This window comes from Balaenoptera acutorostrata, chromosome 5 (assembly GCF_949987535.1).
Source record: "Balaenoptera acutorostrata chromosome 5, mBalAcu1.1, whole genome shotgun sequence".
Taxonomy (NCBI): Eukaryota; Metazoa; Chordata; class Mammalia; order Artiodactyla; family Balaenopteridae; genus Balaenoptera; species Balaenoptera acutorostrata.
The window spans coordinates 90996327-91011642 of NC_080068.1; the positions used below are offsets into that span (position 1 = coordinate 90996327).

Here is a 15316-nt window from a genome sequence, read left to right on the forward strand (position 1 = left end):
TTATGGTATAAACTTGCTCAATTTTCTATCTTATTGCTAATAAACCTTACAGGTGCACAGTTTGTAAAATAAACCCCTTAAGGACTGAATGCGTAGAGCATGCTGCAAGGTACAAGAAATAAGCTAAAAATGAGCATATAAACCTACATCTGGACCAACACAGTACTGAATGCTGGCAAACATTTATCACGACACATGGAAAAATTAATAAAAGGAAATACAGTTCAGTCCTGAAAGGGTTAAATAGAAACCCTAATATATTATTGTTTCTAACCATCATCCCACATTACAGTGCTTGAAAACAAAGTCGAAAGTCTGGCACAGAAAATTACACACATTTGTTCAGTACTCATCAGAAACACAGCTGCTTTTGAAATCAAAAATAAGTAACTTGGTTAGTAATTGAATAACATTTTGTTTCAAAAAGGAACCCCCCCACCCCCTGCATGGATTATCTGATTAAACATGACTAGTTAGTTTAGTTCTTAAAAACTGTGTTGGAAATTGAGGGCACAGATGGTACTAGTTTCATTAAAAAAAAAAAAAAAAAAAAACCCAAAAAACAAAAACCTAACCAGTTACAACTGCAAATAAGTCTGTGCAGTACGAGTGACAAATATTTCACTAATTAATACATATATGAGGATGCCTTTAGTTGCCACAGTTTAAGAAAAGTCAGCAGCAGGGTAAATTTTATACTAGTGTTCAACTCTGAAATCATTCAAAATAAAAAGGGCATTTTATATTTAAAGCCTTTAGCTTGCCATCCCAATCTATGTGATCAAATTCAACAGAACTAATAAAAACATATTGGATAACAGACTCAGCTTCTATGCCTATTTTCAGAAACTGCATAGAATCATAAGAGCATAGGCTACACTTCTAATACAGAACTTAAAAAAAAAAAAAAGCTTGAATGTACTATACTTTAACTGAAGTGGTTACCATTCTGAGAGTCTTTATAAGGGAAAATGACCAGCATCTCTAATAATGCCACCATTGGAGGTGGGGCCATGTTCTACCATAACCAGACGACAAGGCTCCTGGTAAATTAAACACTGAAAATAATTCACAAAAAAATTTTTAATCAGCTGACAAAAGAACTACTAGTAAACAATAAGCCACAACAGACAAATCATTTCAGTCTTTAGTTTGTGGTATGTAGAATGTCATAAAATAATGGGGGGAGAATGCCTGTATATTCTTGGACTTTTCAAAAAAAAAAAAGAGGAAAAGGGTTTACAGTCTAATATTTCAATTATCTTATTAAAATAAACAAAGAGCCAAAATTAGATATAGTTAAACAGTAAAAAAGCAAAAGTTCATTTTAATAAAGCCATAAACTTGAAAAAATTATTTTGAGTTGCAATGCTGGGTAGGAATAGTTTGTTCTTCAAAAGCATCTCATCTGTTATCAGTTAATTTAATATAATTTGGTAACTAAATACCAAACCTGGGAAGTGGAGGAAACTTGTGGCCCATTCAAAGTAAGGCAGCACTGAAAACATTTCGGCGCTCTGAACAAAAAGCACTGTGTAAAGACTACTTCCAGACTCAACAGAGAGAAGAATAAATACTACTCAGAAATAAGCAAGTTTGCAAAAAAAAGCCAGTAAACAGTTAAAACAAAGAAAGATAAGGCCACAATGAATTCTGCCCTTGGTCACTGAAACAGATTTAAAGTGTGAGGCAGGATTAGCTTACAAGAGAAGCTAGTGACGGGAGCAGACTTAAAGAGAGAAAGGCTATATATAGTATAATGCAGCCTGTGAGTAATTAAAAAGGCTTGCAGTAAAGAGAAGACCACAATAACTTTTATTTAACCACTAACATGTTTTACAAATGACTTCCCCCTTGAAAACTGAGGAAAAAGTGATGTAAAGACATTAGGAATTGTATTTACAATGGCAGAGTCTGAGCAAAAGAATGAGTAATGAAGATGTCAAGGCTGGGGGTGGAGGGGAGTGGGGGGAAGCTACTAACAATGATGTTTTTAAAAGTCTACAGACGGAAACTTTTCAAAATAGCCCAGGACACCAGAAAGACAACTTCTGTATGGAAACTGCAGGAAGTTACAGTTTTGCATTCTTAAGGTACTTGTGGCTCCTGTTTTATGGGACAGTAAAAGCTTACCACAATCTAGAGGTAGTTTTTACTCAAAGAAAGATGATTGTATTACTAGACCATGTCCTGTAACATTACACACATAGTTCCTGTAGAAAACGTAGCCCAATGAGTCTGCTGCAATTTCTAAGAAACCGAACACAGGCATGCCCAAAGTGCAGGAACAAAACCAACGTAAAACTGGTGAGCCCAGCACACACAGACAGCACACAACCCCAAATGCAACCAAATCTTAACTGAATGGAGAAGAAATGCTTTCCAAGTAGGAGACATTTGTGAAGATGCTCAGTACTGGGTATGAGAAAACAAAAAAAGGCAGGGAGAGAAATGGAAAGATAAAGTACATTTGCATTTTTATAATCTTACAGCTATCTGTTCCTAAAGTACTGTCTTCCAGCTATTTTAGTTGGTCATCTAGTAAAAGCATCTTGTTTCAAGGTTACAATGATGTTCTGGCCTAGGCTACCCACCACAAAAAAAAGTAAATAAAAACATGCTTTTGCTGAGATTTTCCTCATTATACAATAAGGGCACCATCTACCAACCGGTAGCAAATACTTCTGATGATATTTTTTTGCCATATGCCAACAAGGCAGAAAAACACCCTGCTGAATGAAATCACTGGGAATATTCTAACTTCAAAATAAAATGTTTAACTTACACATAATACAAGTTATGTACAAGATTAGGAGGAGGGAAAACCTGAACAAATCCTGGACCGTGTAGATACATTTCTGCACAGGAAAAGGGAAGGGAACACTGTAAAAACCAACATGTTCCACGCCATTAACTCATTAATGACTAAATGGCCACATTTAATTCCAGGTAAATGTTAGAACCTCTTGGATTACAACTATAAATACATTTTTTTAAAAAAAGGAACACACAGAAATAACTATCAACGGTGTCTGAGAACAGAGACTAAGTCAACGTACGTTGCATGTATTGCAGGCAAGGCAGAGGCATTTTTTTTAAAGCTTTTGCACAGACTTCAAATAATCTTAAAAGAAATATGCAGGCCTTTACAAGATTTGACTTGCTGAAATCAAAACACCTTCCACTCATGAAAAGTCATAAGACTTCAGCTTTTAAAGAAAATAATAAAATAAAAAGAACAGTTCCAGCCTTAGACCAAAAAGACCTGGAGGAGTATGGTAATTAGATTAAACAAGCATGGTCAGGCTTGGAACCTGAATGTACTTAAGAGCAAAAGCTCAAAGGGGGTGGGGAGGAGAACAACCTATTTGGTAACAAAGATGTACTATATATACTGTGATATAAAAAAGGTATGGTGAAAATGTACCTTTTACTAAAGCTTATACAAGTTCCTTGGTCCATAAAAACTATGTTAGATTTTCGTCTTCTAGTTTGATTACCTTTTACTCCAGCCACATCTCTATTTCTTGCCCATTTAAACAAAACCAAACAAAAGCCAACCAAATAAAAATAACAGCTGAAAAAAATCAATTTCCAAAAGTTTGCACATTTTGATGTTTTTTTGTTTGTTTTACTGTGGCTTCTGCACTTCAAATCAGCACTTGCAGGTAATGGGGTTTTTGAATAGTATCACTGGGTATGAAAAGTTTTCCCAAGAAACCACAAAAGATTGTTCATTTTTTTCTTTCTTTTTTTGTCAACATTTTGCCGCACTCAAGTCAGTGTAAGTCCTAGCAAAAAGACGGTAGTTAGGACACAACTGTTGCTGTAGATGACGTGACATTGGTTGAATTTGTGCTGACATTTGTGTAACTCCCCTCGCTGTTTGTGTTTGACTCATTAGGGGGCACTTGGCTGGAGTTGGCTCGAAGGATTGCTCCAGCCGCACTGCAATGTGGCCGTGGCCCCGGTTCTGGGGTGTAGGTAAAGGTAAGGCTGGTGGAATAAATGATTCCATCATTACGGACCAAAGTTACTGGAACCTGCACTGGCTGCCGAACCCATCTCCAACCTTCTCGGAATGCAGAAATGTCTGGGACAACACAGAGCATACTCTCTCCACATCTGAGGAGGAAATAGAAATCACTTAAAAGCACAAAAAATTTTAGAACTCAAACTTAAAACAAGGTTGCTTAAATACAGGACAATCAATATCAGGAAAGAGTCTCATGTACCCACACCCCCATCAAAAACTCTGGATGATGTAAAAAATTATATTAAGTACCTGTACATAGTTTCAGCTTCTACATCCCCAAACCACACTCGTAAATTTGGAGTGAAATTCTGTCCTGTAAGTTCAAGCATTGCTACGTCCCCACCGCCATTCAACTGCAATGCACAGAAAATCAGAACAATGTTGAGAAAACTTTTCATTTTTCATTAAAGTACAGTTTCTCATTCGACTACCATGTGCAAAAAAAACGGATAAATAAAAAGCTTCCTTTAAATGACATGATTATAAAGACAAAGTGAACTAAAAATATCTCAAGATAATATACAAACTGATTTCCATTTAAATTTCCTTGCATAAAATTATGCTCCTCTCATTTTCTTCTTTTTTTTTTTTAAATCAACAAATGATGTGTAACAAAACCTCCAAATCACAAGATTTGGAGAAAAATCAAATTTGTGAAATAAAATTATGCCATGTCATAGCTGAGAGCAGCTGCAAAGAGCTAAAAGTCAACTTGTAAGTGGTCTCACCTGAAGACTTTCTACAACAGGCACCGGAGTGACTGGGGCAAGGACAGGGCCCATCCCCTCGTAAAATGTATACTCTGCCTTATCCGTACTAATGATTGTCCAGGAAGCGCCATCATTTATCATCTCTTTATTTGGTTCTTTTGGGCATGGAGTGGCCTTATGAAAAAAAATGGTTAGAAATTGAGTTTTATATACACTGCAGTATAAGACACTTTAACAAAGTAACACTCATAGACTGGCATTAACATGAAGAGAATTTAGTACAAATTTATAAACTTCCCAAGCACAATGCTTTGCCAATCCCTAAACAAACAGAATATTAACATGGAAACCTCACATATAGCAGGTTTTATTTTAATACAAAATATTTCAGTGACATACTAAAAACTAATAATACCTTCAGAATAACCATTTAAGTAAGAGTATACCAGTACCTGTATAATTTCTTTAATAAAAGATCAGTATCTGTGATGTAAATAGCTGTTTAAAACTCTTTAGGGATCCCTGAGAGAGAGAGAATGGGAGCCCCCTCCTGCTCAGAGAACAGCTAGAAACTTACGTACTTTCAGCTGGAAGCAACCAAAATGTTGACTGACAATCCCCTACCCCTACCTCGAAACACCTAGGCCAGACCATCAGTGCTGGGTTGAGGAGACTGGCTGTGTGTGGTCATCTCTCTGGAAAGTCTCCAGATGTTCAGAAATGAGTTTCATTCGAAAGTATAACTATTCTATTAAATCATCTGTTCATGTCATAAATGTCCTCATGAAAGCCTTCTGAGTAAATAGTTAAAAATTAGCTTCTGAAATGTGTCATCATTACTATCTTAGAAGACCCCAATATAAATCTGATGAGAATTACAAACGCTCCTCCAAAATAGGCATGCATCATATACAATGTTGTCTGCACATAATTTCAGGTGATTTACTGAATACTCAACATCTACTTTTGGATAATCTGAGGGGCTCTTTGTTCCTCAGAACTAGATGTTAACTGCTTCTTTTAGAACATTTTCATAGTTTTGAGTTCTTCCTTGACGTAGGATGACTACTATATCTGAGGAACATGTGGGTTAAGGACCCTTGAACTTGAGATAAATATCTGAACACACAGCTTCGTGTATTTGGATACAATTAACATTAAGCGAGAGTTTCATGTTTCTAAATGCTGCTAACCTAATAGTTTGCACATTTTAGATTTTACCAGTAATTTAAAAACATACCTGAAACTGAATTATTCTTTCTTGAGAAAGGCACAAGTACATTCTTTCTGTATCCTTAAGGTAAAATGCACATTTATGGAGCTGTGACACAGGATCATCTGCATCCAGTAATGCGGTCTGCTTATCAACTTTCCTAATTATCTGTATTTCAACAATTAAAAAAGAAAAGATCATCACATCTGGAGAGTTTTCATTTCGTACACTGTCAAGAGTACACAGAAAGAATCTGCCATATAACAATACATCACAGGTATTTGTCACATACCTACATACACAAAAGCATTTACAAACAATAAAGCTAGGTATAAGAATACTTTTAGATTGCAAGCATGTTAAGAATGTAGAGATGTTACCTTTTTCCTTGAACTCCTAAAAAAATAGGGCAGACTGGCACCTGTTTTCTAGATCAGTGGTTTCCAAACTTTAATGTCCATACAAATCATCTGGGGTTCCTGTTAAACACACATCTGTTCTGATCCCACAGATCACATACGGGGCCTGATATTCTGCATTCTAGCAAATTTCCAGCTGATGTTAATCCTGACCTTTCCAATACTATACAACGACAAATATTCCAACATCAAAGGGGAAATTATCTCTAAAGACCACTATGGGTGTGCTAGTTGGCACCTAACTCCAGTATCATACTTATATGTTGTTTTTATTTTAACCTAAAAGAGGTTATCATTTTGCAGATTAGGAAACAGGCTCAGAGGTCAGGTTAAGTTCCTCAAAATCACCTGGTCGGTAGCTGAAGGACCAGAATATGATTCCAAGGCAGGCTGCCTGTCCAGCCTGAACTCTTTCCATTACACACTATGACCTTATAATCCAAATATTCCACAAAACACATACGGATATCTGAAAGATAATCCTATCAAACCTTAGATGTTACTTATCACATGGAAGGTAATCACTAAGTGTTTGAGGACTATGAAACTCACTCCCAACAGCATACAAACATGTTAGAACTATTTCTCATCTAAAATCAGAAGAAACTCCTTCCTTGACTACACATCCCTGTCCTTCCCTCTCACCACCCTGTTTCTCTGCTCTCCTTTACAGCAAAACTCCTCTTCCTCACCACCCCAACTACTGAAATCTCTCCAGCCTTTTGTCTCAAAATTGCTCTTGGTGAGGCCACTAAGGACTTCAAGACAGTTGAGTCCCATGAGCACTTCTCTGTCCTCATCTTATTAGCCTTCTCAGAGGCATCCAACCCACACATTCTTCCTTCGGGGATACACCTGCTCTAACCGGCCTTTAGTCTCCAGAGCTGAGTCCCCAGATCTCTTCTCCTCTCTCCATACTCTATACTTTCTATACTATTTAGAAGTTGGCAACTCCTAAATTTGTATCTCCAGCCATAGCCTTGCTCAGGCACTCAACGTGTATATTTAACTACCTATTCAACAGTTACACTGAAAATGTCTATTAATAGGCATCTCAATCTTAATCAAAAACAGAATTTTTTATTTCTTCCTAAATGTGATCCTCCCTCAACTCATAGCTCAATAAATGACACCACGTTCACTCAATCCTAAAACCGTGGAGTCATCCTTGACTCTTTGCTTTCTCTTACACCCAAGCTGTCAACAAATTCTGTTAGGTCTACCTTCAAACAAATCGGTCACCTCTCATCACCTTACCAGTACCATCCTAGTCTAAGGTACCATCATCAACTTCTTGCCCGAATTTTGACAAAAGCCCAACCACCTTTCTCTTTGTTTCCACAGCTATGTCCCTATGCTCTCTTATCCACAAAGCAGCCAGAATTATTCTTCCAAACATAAACCAGTCATCATTCCCTGTTTAAAACTCTCCAGTGGGGACTTCCCTGGTGGCGCAGTGGTTAAGAATCCGCCTGCCGGGCTTCCCTGGTGGTGCAGTGGTTGAGAATCTGCCTGCCAATGCAGGGGACACGGGTTCGAGCCCTGGTCTGGGAAGATCCCACATGCCGCGGAGCAAATGGGCCCGTGAGCCACAATTACTGAGCTTGCGCGTCTGAAGCCTGTGCTCCGCAACAAGAGAGGCCGCGATAGTGAGAGGCCCGCGCACCGCAATGAAGAGTGGCCCCCACTTGCCACAGCTAGAGAAAGCCCTCGCACAGAAACGAAGACCCAACACAGCCATAAATAAACAAATAAATAAATAAATAAATATTAAAAAAAAAAAAAGAATCCGCCTGCCAGTGCAGAGGACATGGGTTTGATCCCTGGCCCAGGAAGATGCCACATGCTGCGGAGCAACTAAGTACGTGTGCCACAACTACTGAGCCTGTGCTCTAGAGCCCATGAGCCACAACTACTGAGCCCATGTCCCACAACTACTGAAGCCCACACACCACAACTACTGAGCCCACACACCACAACTACTGAGCCCACACGCTCTAGGGCTTGTGTGCCTCAACTACTGAGCCCGCGTGCCGCAACTACTGAAGCCCGTGCACCTAGAGCCTGTGCTCCGCAACAAGAGAAGCCACTGTAATGAGAAGCCTGCACACCGCAACAGAGTAGCCCCCGCTCGCCACAACTAGAGAAAGCCCGTGCACAGCAATGAAGACCCAATGCAGCCAAAAAAACAAAACAAAACAAAACACACAAAAAAACCCTCCAGCGGCCTCCTATCTTACATAGATAACAGAAAGTCCGTACTGTAGATAGAGAGAGGGACTTGACAAGATGTTGCCCATGGCTAACCTTGCAGAATCACTTCCTGGCACTTCCCGCCCCCCCCCCCACCGACTTGGCTCTAGCTACAATGGCTTCCTTGCTAGTCCTCACACGTTCCTGTCTTAAGTTCTTTTTGCCCTCATTCTGTGAGCCTGAAATGCTCCTCACCCAGTTTCTGCTTTCCCAACTTCATTCTGGTCTCTGTTCAAATAGCCCCACTTCAAAAAGACTTCTCTGACCACTCTAAGCACTCCCATTTCCCTATCCCTTTATCCTGTTTTAATGTCTTATCACTTACATTACCCTTTTAATACATTCTATGGGTATTGCTTTAGCTGGTTTTTGTTGACCTCCCTTCCAAAATGTAAGCTCCGGGTTTCCCTGGTGGCGCAGTAGTTAAGAATCTGCCTGCCAATGCAGGAGACACAGGTTCGAGCCCTGGTCCGGGAAGATCCCGCATGCCGCGGAGCAACTAAGCCTGTGTGCCACAACTACTGAGCCTGTGCTCTAGAGCCCGCGAGCCACAACTACTGAGCCCGCATGCCACAACTACTGAAGTCCATGTGCCTAGAGCCTGTGCTCTGCAACAAGAGAAGCCACCACAATGAGAAGCCTGCGCACCGCAACAAAGAGTAGCCCCTGCTCGCCAGAACTAGAGAAAGCCGACACGTAGCAACAAAGACCCAATGCGGCCAAAAATAAATAATAAAATAAAATAAATTAATTTAAAAAAACCAAAATGTAAGCTCCAAAAGGAAAGAAAGTCTACCTTGTTCACCAATGTATCTCCAGCATCTAGACAGTGCCTGGCCCATGGGTTCAGGGCTATTTGTAGAATGCACGTATGCATGTAGGACTGTAATACTTTGCTCCACAATGAACATCCTTAACAGTACTCACAGAATATTGTGAGGACTAAATGAATCAATATATGTAAAAGTGCTCAGAACAGTGCTATTAATATTATGCAATATTACTGGGTTTTTATTACTTGATTCACACCTGACATATTCCAAGATGATTTTTCTTTACTTAAGCCACAACTATTAAAAATCCCAATCTTTTAAAGTCAACATTCTTCATATTTACACATTTTTAGCTCTGCAGTTTATTAGTCAGAATATTTGTCATTCTACTCACATCACCACTAATTTTTGAGTTTAAAGGGAGACACTACACTTTTAGCAATTACAGCTTCTAAGATATTCTGTGAGACTAATTAAACTCAAGCAAAATGCTTCCATTCAATGCTAGTCTTAAAGGTGTATTTAAATTTAATGATGTTTGGATTTTAGGGAAATAAGTGAATTTTGAATGATGTAAGTTTAAAGCTTACTGTAAGTCTACCACACTCACCTATGACTTCACCACGTAAGAGTCAACATTTGCCTAGGACACTGTCATTTCTGTAATCCACTGTTTCTCCACTACCTAGTAATAATAAGCATATTGAGAACATGGGCCATGTTTGGTTCAATTTTATTTCCCATAATAGTTCTCTGGACATAGACGCTGCTGAATGACCTAGTCTCACTAATAAAGAAACCAGAGATGTCCCCTACTATTTGGTATCAAACTTGCTGTGATCATTTCTAATTCTTAAGGATAGGAAAGAAATCTGAGAAACCAGATAATACGAATGTTCTAACAAGCTATGTGTGATGAATTCTACATTCATAAGACACCAGAGGTTACTCCAACTAGCTCTCTCTCTTCTACGCTGGCTTTGTAGGTTATTGGTACAGTATTTTCCATATTTCTGAGGTAAACAGGATATAGCTCTTAAGGACAGAAAACATATCTTATTCATATTCCTAGCACTATACCTGGTAAATGCCCAGGCTGAATTCATGTCGCTGATTAGTTTATCTAACAGATTTTAGATGTCCCAAACCTCTGGGGCATCTGACAGCCTTGAGGACGTGGGATAAATACTAACCAGTGTTTCTTGTTAGTTGGCTAGACCTACATAGACTGTGCCTGTTTTTAAAGTACCCTAAAAAACAGGATTTCTCACTAGGACATTCATCCCATTGAAACTTGGTCTTGGAGGGAGAGTGTTTTCCAAGCAAAGATCTCCAATAAGGCTAATATTCTAGGAAGCATAGCATGCAATGTTCAGATATTAAGTCAGTGTCATCCTTCTTGAAAGCACATGAAAGCTGTAGAATGCCTCCTCTGAAAAACGTGCCTTTGTTGAAAACTGCACGTTAAGTGGAGGTAAAGGAGGGCAGGAAGTAGTGCAGACCATATAAAGCCTAGCTATGACTCTGAGGAATCTAACTCCTCAGTCACACAATCTCTAGAAAGAGGTATTTATCGGTACATTGTTAACGATGGTACTGCAACTTTTCCTAAGGCATTCTCTGGATCAGGTTTTTTATTGCAACATTTTTATAATCAGAGCCACATACTTTTGAATGTTGAAAATATTCAATTAAAAATGACGTTCAAGGGGCTTCCCTGGTGGCGCGGTGGTTGGGAATCCGCCTGCCAATGCAGGGGACACGGGTTCGATCCCTGCTCCAGAAAGATCCCACATGCTGTAAAGCAACTAAACCCGTGTGCCACAACTACTGAGCCCGTGCTCTAGAGCCCGTGAGCCACAACTACTGAGCCCATGTGCCGCAACTACTGAAGCCCGCGCGCCTAGAGCCCGTGCTCCACAATGAGAGAAGCCACCACAATGAGAAGCCCGCTCACTGCAACAAAGAGTAGCCCCTGCTCACCGCAACTAGAGAAAGTCCGCGCGCAGCAGCGAAGACCCAACACAGCCAAAAATAAATAAATAAAATAAATAAATTTATTAAAAAAAAAAAAAAGATGACCTTCAAAGCAAGGCAGACTGGTACTTTACATGAAACTAAGTGAAAACACTACTTTAAGATTTGAGTCTGTCTTCTAAGTGGCCCATATATAAGCTGTTGCTGATCAGAGGCATAGGCCTCTGAATAGTGATTCTGTAGCACAAGCATTTAATACCAAAGCAAATAAACATTATCCTTGGAATACAGTGACACATAATGAATGAAAAGAGAAGAACTTGAGTAAATGTTGATTCAGCTTGTTTTTTGGTGTGTCTTTCTTTCTAATTTATGCACCCTTCTTTCCCTACCTTTCCCCTTTTTATAATTTGCCTCAGGTTCAAGGTTTTGTAAATTTATATTACTATGTTTCACATATTTTGGCTTATGAAGTTGAAATGGGAAATAAAATCACCTTGTACAACCATGACACAGAAAAATATAACAAAACAAAAACAATAAAATGATGCATTTACTTAGTTATAGATCAACCCAGCTTCTGCTGAAATAGTCCCAGAAAATATCAGCCAATGAAATATTTCATCAAAGAGACACAAAGCATATTCAGGAAAGGAATACTAAAAGTTCTTCCATTCACTTAACCCCCTCCCCCAACCTGACCTTGAATCAAACTTACTCATAAACCCCCTCCATCTTTAATATAACTAAATTGTGTTCTGTTTCAGAAAAGGAGGGGGAAGATGACAAAGTGTATATGAGGGGCTTTTGCTTCATTCTGCTAAGAAAAGCAGTTCTTTACAGTTTCAAAAAGCCCCAAACACTATGCCTCTCTACCAGAGTAAGAAATACCAATTTTATTTAATTTTTAAATCCATCTTCCTTTGGGAGAATAAAATAATAAAAATTATGCTTATATTTTTAAAGAAATTTAAAATTCTATGCTTTTGAAAACTTGGTCCTGTGTTGGGATGCAGCAGGTACCACAAAGAATGAATAATGTATCTACATTAGTTAAGAAAATGAATCTTAATGTAACTTTATAGTGCCCTCTATTGAACATATCCAGATATACAACCAAAAAGGGAAAAGGCCACCAACGTTTATTAGAAACAGTCATGAAGTCATTAAGGCCATACCAATCTTGGGAGTGCCATGCCAGTAACTGAACACACAAGTTTGACTGTTTGTCCATAATGGATGTATCCATCGCGGACTGTGAATTCTTCTCCTTCTGATTCATCGTCATCCACTGCAGTGCAATGGAAACAGATCAAATTATCATCTTTTAGAACTTATTAATCTGCTTATAAAAATGACAAAACTTAATATATCTGTATGTCTTATGAGTAAAAAGAATTTAACAATTTCACACGAAAAAAATCAAATGCATATTTTTATACTCACAGAGATGAATATAAAATGCTCCCCACTGCTGAGAACTGGCATGGAAATTACCTCCTTCTACATGCAAGTATCTGGTACTAACTGTCTGGGATCGAAGTCGATTAAACAGAGCCACCTTTGTTCCTGAGGCAATGCATACTGCAAAGAAAACACAGCTCCTATTTATGTGAGTGGGGTTTGGGGGCGGGGCAACAGTGGAGAGCAAGAAGGGACCAGTACCCGGTGAGTCAGGACTATGCTTTACTATCATTTAATAATTAATGGATTCTGCTAACAATTTTTTTAACCCTCTAAGAAAATACAGATGATAACCCCCCAAAAATCAAGGTAACTCTATCAATAATGTCAAGCTAAAGATACATAATACGTCCATAAAAATCTTTTTTACATGAGAGTTACACAGTATGTTCAATGTGGTGCTGTTTTTTAAGAGGAAGTTACTTTTAAAATAATAAGTGTCCAACAGTAGGAAATCGATTAAATAAATTATAATATCATTCACCTATTTGAATAATGTGTATTTAAACACATTGGTAAGAAGATATCTCCCTGATACATCACTGAATGGAAAGCACACTATACTGTGGTTTCATTAGGTAAACATATACATTTTTATGTGACAGCACGTGTCTCCGTGTGCTCACATCTAATTCTATGGAATACATTCAAGGAGAGGGGTGTGGAAGGATGTTTACCAAAGCTGATGGCAACTGCCTCTGGACACTGTGATTTTAGAGATTTTGTTTCCTTCTAAATACCTTAAAGTACAGCATTGCATGAAATTTCTTGAAAACACAACCACACCTATGTAAGCAAGAAAATACTCTGAAAATGAAATATGTTCTCTGCCATCAAGTAACTGAGAGTCAGTAGAAATACAAAATTAAAGAGGTTAAATAAAATCCTGTAATTTGAATTGGAAACAGCCTAAATACATGACATTATACCTCCTGATGCAAGAACACTACATCGCTGTGAAGTAGGCTTGCCCTCCAGTAACAAACAACAAAAAAGAACCAAAGAACAACAACCTTAAATCTGATCAAGTTTCTAAATTTCCTGACAAAGACTCTCTCCTTCACCAAACTTTAGACAGGCTCCTCTGAGCCCTTTTTCCACCGGGACTCTTCCTTGGGCTCTGGCATTGGCCTGCCTAGCCCAGTTATTGCCAAGAATCCTGCTAAACCATCCTCCCATCCTTGATATCTGATCAAGTTCCTCCCCTCCACCTTTACATCTGATCATCTAGGACTGTCTTTATAAAAATTCTGGTAAGCTAGTTTGTCAAGAATCCCCCTACCCTTGATGTCTCTCTCCTCTTAGTAACTTTTCATCCACTGACCCCCTCAACTCTGTTCCTTGGCTATAAATCCCCACTTCTCCTTGTAGTATTTGGAGTTGAGCTCAGTTCTTTACTGAAATCTCTTTTCCCTATTGCAACAGTAGTGAATAAAATCTGTTTCTAACCACCTTTAGTATCCAGCTCTGTTCCTCTTTGACACTACAATTTATAGAAAATACATTAAACTACACCAAGGAAATACAATTAGCAAATTCCAGTAGGTGGAAATCTCTCATGGTCAACGGACTCAGTCTCTTGAATAAATAAACTACAAGAGAGAGAGAAAGAGAGAGATGAAGAGAAAATCCACAGATTAAAAAAAAACTCAAGGACATGTCAACACAATATATAGAATAATATCTGGTGGATCTTATTTGAATTTTGATTCAACCAAAGGGCTAAAAAAACCCCCCCACATTTTAGATAATTTTAAATTTGAGCACTAGCTAGGTATTTAATGATACTAAGAAATTATTTCTTTTTATAGTTGTTTTATGTTTGTTTTTATGTGATCATGGTATTATAATTATATTAGAAAACAAGAGACCCTATCTTTCAGAGATACACAGAAATATTTACAGATGATATAATGTCTTGGATTTGCATCAAACTAAAATGAGGGCAGAGGAAAGTGTGGGTGGGGTAGGGTTACAGGTGAAGATAAATCAAGACTGGCTTGAAGTTAAGATCACTGCTGCAAGTTAGAGGATGAACACAAGAGGTTTCATGTCATTATGCAACTGTCTACTTTAGTATGTTTGAAAATTTCCATAATATAAAGTAAATGATGGTGATAATAATGACTGAGCAGACTAAAAACCATCCACTATATAAAATCCCATTAAGTTCATAATAAAACAAAACAAAATAAAAACAAGCAAATAAACCAAAATCCTAAAACCTCACTGGTCACCTTCAAAGAATACTATTGTTATTCTGCAAATTAGTAAATAAGAACTTATCCTGGCTTTTCTACATAAACTATACTTAAAGCAAACAGCTAACAAATGCAAAAGTTAAGAATAAAAGAATTAGAAAAATCATCATTTTGCAGCCCTTAATGAAATACTAGATTTAAGCAGGCATCATGAAGGGCTACTAAAATCATTAGGTTAAAGGTTGTTGAGGAACTTTATAACTGGTGGAT

General features: G+C 38.2%; 1 protein-coding gene across 4 annotated transcripts in view; it reads right to left on the reverse strand.

Moving 5' to 3' along the window:
- Positions 1-223: 223 nt before the first annotated feature.
- Positions 224-15316, reverse strand: part of LOC103008006 (recombining binding protein suppressor of hairless) — a 129064-nt gene continuing 113971 nt past the window's right edge. For all 4 annotated transcript variants that reach the window (XM_057546814.1, XM_057546815.1, XM_057546816.1 and 1 more), the window contains 6 exons: positions 12828-12965; positions 12560-12672; positions 5987-6127; positions 4765-4920; positions 4286-4389; positions 224-4125 (listed from right to left, as the gene is read on the reverse strand). In XM_057546814.1, coding sequence (XP_057402797.1) covers positions 3810-4125; positions 4286-4389; positions 4765-4920; positions 5987-6127; positions 12560-12672; positions 12828-12965 — 968 coding nt within the window. In that variant the 3' untranslated portion in view covers positions 224-3809. The remainder of the gene's footprint in view (positions 4126-4285; positions 4390-4764; positions 4921-5986; positions 6128-12559; positions 12673-12827; positions 12966-15316) is intronic.